General features: G+C 48.2%; 1 protein-coding gene across 1 annotated transcript; it reads left to right on the top strand.

Annotated features, from left to right (window-relative positions):
• Nucleotides 1–5: 5 nt before the first annotated feature.
• WSB1 (WD repeat and SOCS box containing 1) lies at nucleotides 6–7,706 on the top strand (the record flags this gene model as incomplete). The annotated part of the gene is made up of 8 exons (XM_009077701.1): nucleotides 6–136; nucleotides 1,012–1,280; nucleotides 2,131–2,262; nucleotides 2,525–2,625; nucleotides 4,717–4,889; nucleotides 5,267–5,380; nucleotides 6,086–6,193; nucleotides 6,647–7,706. Coding segments are annotated over 8 exons (1,188 nt in total), but the record flags the coding sequence as incomplete, so codon positions are not given.
• Between the last annotated feature and the right edge of the window lie 814 nt (nucleotides 7,707–8,520).

Below are 8,520 nucleotides of genomic sequence, written 5' to 3'. Positions count from 1 at the left end.
CCTCGTCTCCCTTCGACAAGAAGTGCGGCCGCGAGAACTGGACCGTGGCCTTCGCTCCCGATGGCTCCTACCTGGCCTGGTCGCAGGGACACCGCGTGGTGAAGCTGGTCCCGTGGGCACAGTGTCTCCGCGACTTGTAAGGCACCTCCGCGGCTTTTACTGCCCCCGGGGAGCGCCGGGGTTTAACGGCAGGGCATAGCTTTACGTCGGTTAAAACAGCTTTTTAGGCTTGGGTGCCTTGGGGAGAAACGTGGTTCCTTCAAGGAACAGCTCTTTTATGTCTGTGGTCATCCAGAGAAACAGCTGTTGCAGCCTCCCAGAGACAATGGAGGGTGATTTGTTAGTGATTCAGATGCTCTAAAATAAGAGGAAGTTAGAATGAAAAGGGAATTTAGAGACGTGGGCAGATCTGGCCCTTTAAATTTCCTATCGCGGAGCTGTTTGGGTTTACCTCTTGGGAATTTATTTCGAGGCAAACCTCTTTCCTTATCATCCCTGCCAGAATGCAAGTGAAGGTCCAAAACACCCGCTCTGTTGGTGCAGTTCTGTGGCCAGTTGCATTTGCCTGACCCTTTTTTCCCCCTCTGGGGTGGTCAGTTGTTTGCCATGTGCTGGCCTTGATGTCCCTTCCCAGGGATGCACATGTGAGGGGATTGCAGGGAACTTCATCCTCATTTAGCAGAAAGTCATGAGAAGTTTTGTAACTCACCTTCCTGTAAATGCTTCAAAAATGTTGGTTTTCATAGCGGGTGATATCTCTCACAGGTGATATATTGCTGTCTCTACAGAGGTAAAAATGTGTACAAAGCATTAGATCATATTTGGGCGGGAAGGTTTCCAGGTGGTAAGAAAAAGCTGCTTTTGTAACTGTGGAGTAGAAATGCTCCATTAAGAGTCTCCCAGAGGTACATTGTAACAACTCACAGATTTCACTGCACCTTGCAGAACGCTCTGGGTTCTTTGCTTTCAGCGATAATTCGCACTCTGTGTTTGGGTTTGTTTGCCTTGCAGCTCGTTGCTCGGCACAAAGAATGGTGCAAACTCGGCCAGCCCCAGGGTGGCGAGGCAGCACGGCGAGGGGGGGCAGAAGAACAAGCCCTGTGAGCACATCATCGACTGTGGGGACATCGTGTGGAGCTTGGCCTTCGGCTCCTCCGTGCCCGAGAAGCAGAGCCGCTGCGTCAACGTCGAGTGGCACCGCTTCAAGTTCGGGCAGGACCAGCTGCTGCTGGCCACGGGGCTCAACAACGGCCGCATCAAGATCTGGGACGTCTACACCGGTGAGCAGGGACAGTGGGGCTGCTCCCAGGCTGGGCACCCACAGGGAGCACTGGGAGCTCCTGGGCCGGGTCAGGACACCCAGCAGTCACACCACGAGAGCCTCGTCCAGTGCCCCTTGGCACACCGAAGTGCCAGTGTGCCAACACACACCTCAGGCAGTCATTGATACACCGAAGGAATTGCTTACAGGATTCTCACTGGGAGCTGAACCTGGAGTACAAACTCAGTAATCTCAGAAGGGCTCAGCTCCTGCACCTAGAGATGCCCAAACACTGCCAGAGGGCCAGGAGATATGGGGCGTGTGCTCGGGGTGAGCGGTGGGGGATGCAGCATTGCTGCTGCAGAGTGTTTCAGTGTATACAGACACACACTGGGTGCTTACTCAAAGTCTTCCCAGTTTTATCACACTTCCAAAGGAATTTTCAAGGCATGAAGTTGCTGCTTGATGTTGATGAGGATCTTTTATGTATTTAGAAGCAAGTAGCTGTTCAGAGCCAGAGTCTCACAGCTCCACTGGCAGCACAGCTGCTGGGCTGGGGACACTCAGCTTTGAGGTGAATGCTCGTTGAGTCATTGTCACTACCTTACAAACTGCAGCGTGGAACAGGGATGTCTGTGAGAAGGCAGCTCCTGCCTTATTGCTGGGGCTCTAGTGTATAGATTTCCTGGCTCTTGAGGAAGTTGCTCTTGCCACAGGACAGTGAAAGGATCCACGTGCTGCTCACTGTAGGGAGCATTTCTGCAAGGAAAACTGTCTTTACGTGTGGTGGTTTCATGTTCAGTATTCTGATCCATAAGGCATTAGAACGAAAGCACAGCAGGCTCAATTGTGGTGTTCTCTTGTGCCAGGAAAGCTCCTCCTCAACCTGATGGACCACACAGAAGTGGTCAGGGATCTGACCTTTGCCCCTGATGGCAGCCTGATCCTGGTGTCTGCATCCAGAGACAAAACCCTGCGCGTGTGGGACCTCAAGGATGATGGTACGTGCCTTGGGATTCTTTGTCCATACAGACCCTGAAGGTGTAAGCTAAGAGTGCATGCAGTGACCTTTCTGCCTGGGGCCCTGGTGTGTAGAGGCTGCATCACAGGAGACTTACTTCTGTCTAGATGTACTCTGCATGCTGTAATTTTGTTTGGAAAAGCAGCACACAATTTTATAAAGGAATAGCTAATTTGGAAAAGCTTTGCAGTCTGAATTTTGTCACGTGTCACCGATTCTTACAGCAATGTCTTTGCTTTCAGGAAACATGATGAAGGTGCTGAGAGGCCACCAGAACTGGGTGTATGGCTGTGCATTCTCACCAGACTCCTCCATTCTGTGCTCTGTTGGAGCTAGTAAAGCAGTATGTGTCAGAGTTCCTTGTTCCTTAGAGCTCTGAATTGTGTGCATAATCATTTTAAATCTAAGTAACATTAAGCTTGTGCTCGGTGTCATGAACTTCTAATGTTTGACGATGACGTAAAAGTGCATGAAATTAAACTGAGACCCTGATTTGTGAATGGAACTTGCACTGCTTTTAGTTGAAGAGGCTGTAGGTGTTCCCTGAGCACTAGGTCTGCACATCTGCACGGGTTCATGGCAGAGACCAAAGATGACTAAAGCTGCCAGCGTTAAAAGATACTTAGAGTAATGCATGAAACTGTTTTAGTTTTGATTTTGTCCTTTCTATTTCCTGCTCAATGAGAAGGACTTTTCAAAGTCTGAGCCAGTCAGGGTATCTGCTGCTGAGCACAAATGTTCCTCCCAGTTCTCCCATCCCCATGGCACTGGTGCCTCAGTAATTCGAAGGAAGAGCAGCACCCTGGGCTTGTTCCATCCATACCCTCATGCCCTGCCAGAGAACTGAAAGCAGTGCACCTGTGCCAGAGCTGCTCTGCTTGGCACTGCAGATTGGGGCACACCAGAGAGGGGATTCAGTCTGGCTCCAGGGGCTCTGGAGGGAGTTTAATGCGGCCTTGGGGGCTGAGTGAAGCCCAATTCCACCACTGGACACCACTTCTCTGGATGATGCTCAGATGCATTTTACACCTTGAGCTCTCGGTGCAGATTTGCTAGAGCAGAGCTGAGGTCTGGGGTTTGGTTTGCTGTGTGTGGAGCAGATGGGGATGTATACATTGCTGTCTGTAGGCTGTGTGTTTTCCATAAGCTTCTTGCTTTCCCTGTCACAGGTGGTGGCAGCAATATTGGTGTGATTGAGTTAAGCTGGCACCACTCAGGAGCACAGTGGTGCTGGCGGGGCAGAGAGTGACATCTCTGGCCACCAGCCTGGGCGAGCTGTACCGTAGGACGAAGTTACCTTGCCCTCCCTGCAAGGTGTCCTGTACGTACGCAGGTGCTGGTCGATGTCCACCTTCTGCTTTCTTTCTTTCTTTTAGTTTGGTTTTTAATAATTTTCACAGCAGTGGCACAGACTCCTCAAACTTAGCCTCCAGCCTGGGGGATGTTGGGGTCTCCTTGGAACAGTTGGTCAGCACTTTGTGGCTGACTGGCTAGGAGGTGTGGGAGGCACTGAGGCTGTTTGCCTGGCCAAACACAAATCTGTCCAAGGTGTCAGAATTTGAGCTGTGCAGTAAAACTCTCAGGGGAGGAATCAAGGCCCCCAGTGAGCTCCTTGAGGGACGTAGCAGCTCTTGCTAAAGGCTCACATTGCTATAAATCTGCAGTACATGGATAGCTCCTATTAAGTAATTCTGCACAGTCTCCATTGTGATTAGATCCAATGCACACCTGCATGTAAACCCCAGACTGCTGTGATACTTTATCCATCCCCACCAGACACTGTGCATTAGCAGGGTAAATTGCAGTAGTAATGTTGTTTGTTACTGTTGCCTTGACTTAAAATGCCTAAATTCTGTCTAATCATGTGGTTAGACTTCCCTGTTGTTTTGCCAAAGACTTAATTTTTGGCTGTGAAAATTCTTTTTGCTTGCAGTATCTGTTTCTCTTCCTAGGCTGACGTTGGTGATCCAAGCAATTGTAAACAAGTGATCTTAAACTCAAAGGGATCCACTGGAGTAACAATATGTTAACCTTACGTTTTCTGTCTGTATATTTCTTACAATTTTGGTAGTAACTGAAAGGAGGGAGCTGTAGAGTTTAACCCCATTATTTCTGCATATTTTAATAAAATAGTCCCGTAATACACGGATTCAGTGAGCTACGTGGTTAAATTGTGTTGCCTTTATCTCATATTTTGGCTTGTTTTGTTAATAACATTAACAAACCCGAGTTAGAACTTGCATGTCTGCTTAATTGTTTTTAAAAGCAACTTGATTTTAATCTGAGTATGACACTGAGCATATTTCTTAATTGTAGTAATTCATAATACCTGATTTTAATATAACCCTAAATAAGACTAGCTATCCTTAAAAAGAGATTAAGTGCTTCATTGCCTCAGTGAGCAGAGCTATAACATCAGCTGGTTTGGTTGCAGGTGTTCCTCTGGGATATGGACAAATACTCCATGCTACGGAAACTCGAAGGACATCACAATGATGTTGTAGCTTGTGAGTTCTCTCCTGATGGAGCATTGCTGGCTACTGCATCTTATGATACTCGAGTCTATGTCTGGGATCCACATGTTGGAGTCATTCTTATGGAATTTGGGTAAGTGAAACAGCTGAATCTGGAAACGCTGCCCGAGAGGTGACTCCCAGAGACCGGCGGGTTTGTGTGTTCAGCTGATAATTGCACTTGGGAAGAGCAGTGGCTGGTGGACATCCTGAAGTGCAGAGACTGGAGATCGTTTTTCCATCTGAGAGTTTTACAGCACTGAGATTTTCATGTGTACTGGTTTAAGCATCTTCAGCAGAGCTGAAGTGTTGGGTCCTCCAAATGACAGAGTAGTTCAGGCTCCACTCCTGAATTAGAGTTTTGTAGTTAAATGTTCGATCCCTTTTTAATTGCTCAGCTTTGCTGGCCTTGGCTGGGGGAGCCCCTGCCCAGTTCCCAGTGTGCCCCATCAGCTGAGTGTGTCTCCCCAGGCACCTGTTCCCTCCTCCCACTCCGATCTTCGCCGGAGGTGCCAACGACCGCTGGGTGCGAGCTGTGTCCTTCAGCCACGACGGGCTGCACCTGGCCAGCCTGGCTGATGACAAGTGAGTACAGGGAGGCTTGGTGAGGCCCCTGGGGTTCCTCTCATGGGGGAGCTTGGAATTACTGTCAAGTCTGGGGGTTTTAACTGAGAAATGGCTTCTGATGCCTGTGGCAAAAGCAGGCGAGTTGTCCAGCACATGTTAATGCTAATCTTGAATGTGGAAACCATTAGTTGTGTGTTGAACAGATGATCTGTGTAGAGCTGGAAACAACAGAGAGGGATTGTGAGTGGAGCTGTTAATGCAGACTAGTCCTGTGCATAGCAGCAGAATCCAAAGCAGAGAGAAGAGCACTCTGTGATCTCGTATTCAGCGATGCTAACTGCACGAGGAGTAGCTTGAAGAGCTATGGGTTTAGAATGTGGACACTGCTTGCTCAAGGTGACAGTTGGTTTAATTAGGACAAGCTTTGGGGGGAATTCTAGCATGTGTGACACTTCAGAGAGATTGCCTTCAGCAGCAGAAGGCAATACCTGAACCACAGATTTAGGCAATCATTTTTTACCTGAAGAAGTGCAGATCGAGGCAGTTACTGGGAAAGAAGAAGTGGGAGCATTTCAGGCCAAATCTGGAGCACCTTGTGTGCCTGCTGAAGTGTTCATGAACATTCCCTGAGCTGTGCTTCAGGCTAGTTTCTTGTGCAGCATCAGGGAAAACAGCAAGCAGAATTATACAGGCTCAACTCACTTCTGCCTTGTCCTTCCCCAGGATGGTGAGGTTCTGGAGGATTGATGAGGAATACCCAGTGCAAGTGGCCCCTCTGAACAATGGGCTCTGCTGTACTTTCTCTACCGATGGCAGTGTTCTAGCTGCAGGGCAAGTATCTGCTTTCTTTCCTTTCTGAAATACCAAGGTAACACTAAAGATTGAAAACAGTGGCTAAGTGTTGTAAAAGTCTTCAGCTGGGACTTGGAGCTTGGTGCTGCTGACTGGTACTGTTTGTTTAAACATGCCTGGAATAGTGGGAAAATCAATAATCTGATAAACTCCTTTCTTATCTTTGAAAATAAATACGAGAGAGACACAAAGCACGTGGTTTGGAAAAAGCCCATCAGGTAGCCCAGGGCAGGTGCTCTGTCAGGTGGTACAGCAATAGCTGCTGGGAGATGTGCTCTGCCTGTTGCGTGGGCAAGTTGCTGGCCTGGCCCGGGGTGTGGAGGAGCAGGTGGGAGGGAGCACCAGCAGCACCTGCCCGTCGGCGTGTGAGGGGTGGTGCAGAGCTGGGCCCGTTGGAGGAGTAACCCTGGCATGTTTCTGTTGGTTCTGCAGGACCCAGGATGGCAGTGTGCACTTCTGGGCGACTCCCAGGCAGGTGTGCAGCCTGCAGCACCTGTGCCGCATGGCCATCCGCAGGGTCATGCCCACCGGCCAGGTCAGGGCCTTGCCCGTCCCCTCCAAGGTGCTGCAGTTCCTCTGTTACCAGATCTGATCAGGAGGAGACAGGTGGCTCAGCTGCTGAAACTGGCTGCAAACACTTTCCAGAATCCTCAGACTGTACAGCCTTTAAGCTTAAAACTCTACAGGTTTTCAAGAGCTATTTAAAGTGATAACCTAAATACTATTTTGTCAAAATGCCTGACAGGTAATTTTTTTACTATTTATAGAAAACACAGTAGAAGTATTCCTGGTGTTCTCAATTTTCTAAAGTATAACTGTGAAAACATGTACATACATAGACATAAGCTGCTACATGTTATCCATGTACCTTTCAAATGGCTTCTATGACCTGTAATGTGTCTCATGTATATATTGCTTTGGTAGAGCCATGATGCATCTGTGCTGGAAGGGGAAGGACAGCCCTGAGGGAGGAAAGTAGAGACTTACAGAGCAGTTAGGCTTCTCTCTGTGTTGGTTGGGGTGAGGAGACCAACACACAGGTCAGAATTCATGCTGGTGGCTCGAGAGGAGGCACAGGTTGGCTCTGTAGGGCAGAAGGGACAGAGGCTGTAAGGGTTGGAGTGGATCCAATGCAATCCAGGACTGTGCCTGTGTGTCAGCTCAAGAAGGCCTTATGCTCCATAGCACAAACCAGGTGAAATTTCAGTATTGGGCAGTGTTAAAGAACTGTTTCCTTGCGTTTCTGAGAATCTGACTACTGTATTATTGCCTGATGCTGTGTCTGTAATGGGACACACTTACAGACTCAGTTTATGGTTCTTTAACCCTGTAATAGCTCTTTGGGTGACTATTGGTTAATGGCCAAAGATAAGCAAAATACTTGGTTTTGCCTTCTGTTATTTATCTGTACCTGCAGATATAAAGAATGTATGCATTGCATAAAATGCCCAATTATATATATTTTTGTTGAATTTTTTTATTAAAAACTTGTATAAAAAGTCTTCTGATACTGCATCCTGTGCCTGATTTATGAATGGAGCTTCAGCCAGAGGGAGGTTATTTCTCTGGAATGCTCTGAAAACTGTTTATTTGCCACATTCATGGATGACATTTTAGTTGAATCATGGCTGAATAGCTCTGCTAAGCATTGTGTGGGGTTCATTGTTTCAGTGCTGAAGGAAGACTTCCACTGGCACGGTTCAGTAATGGGGTGGATGGATCCCATGACCTTTGCCTGCATATTACAATATTCTCATAAAGGACAGAGGTTATGCAAGATCCTATGGGAAATCTGGGCAAGGTGTCAGGCAGAAATGGTTTATCCAAGTATTGGCTGCAGGCAGGAGCACCTGAGTGAGGCACAGGGGGTTTCTGTGGGGGTGTTGGCTGCTGCACAGGGACAGGTTTGTTTTACAAACACCCTCCACACCCAAATCCTGCTGCAATGAGCTAGTTCAGAACAGCTCTGATTACTGATGTGCTAGAATCAAAAGGAAGCCAGAGTAAACCTCAGGTAAGCCATGATAACAGTGTTGGTTATCAGCAAGGTTATGCCTTGTGTAACTAGCTAATTCCAGACAGACTGTGGGGCAGATATGATTTATTTCTAACACGAGATTAGGAGCTCCTGGCTACTCGCTTCTGTTCCAGCTGGCTGAGCTCTGTGTTGCATCACGGGGCAAAATATTTATGGGCTCTAACAAGAGTTGCTGCCCTGTGGTTACCTGGTAGAAATCATCACTCCCTCTCTGAGCTCCCTTAGCCCACACACCACACAATTCTTAGAGCCGGTCTGGGTGCCCCTG

The sequence above is a fragment of the Acanthisitta chloris genome, unplaced genomic scaffold, assembly GCF_000695815.1.
Source record: "Acanthisitta chloris isolate BGI_N310 unplaced genomic scaffold, ASM69581v1 scaffold37716, whole genome shotgun sequence".
Taxonomy (NCBI): domain Eukaryota; kingdom Metazoa; phylum Chordata; class Aves; order Passeriformes; family Acanthisittidae; genus Acanthisitta; species Acanthisitta chloris.
Note: the sequence above shows the minus strand (reverse complement) of the source record. Positions and strands in the feature narration are given on the sequence as shown.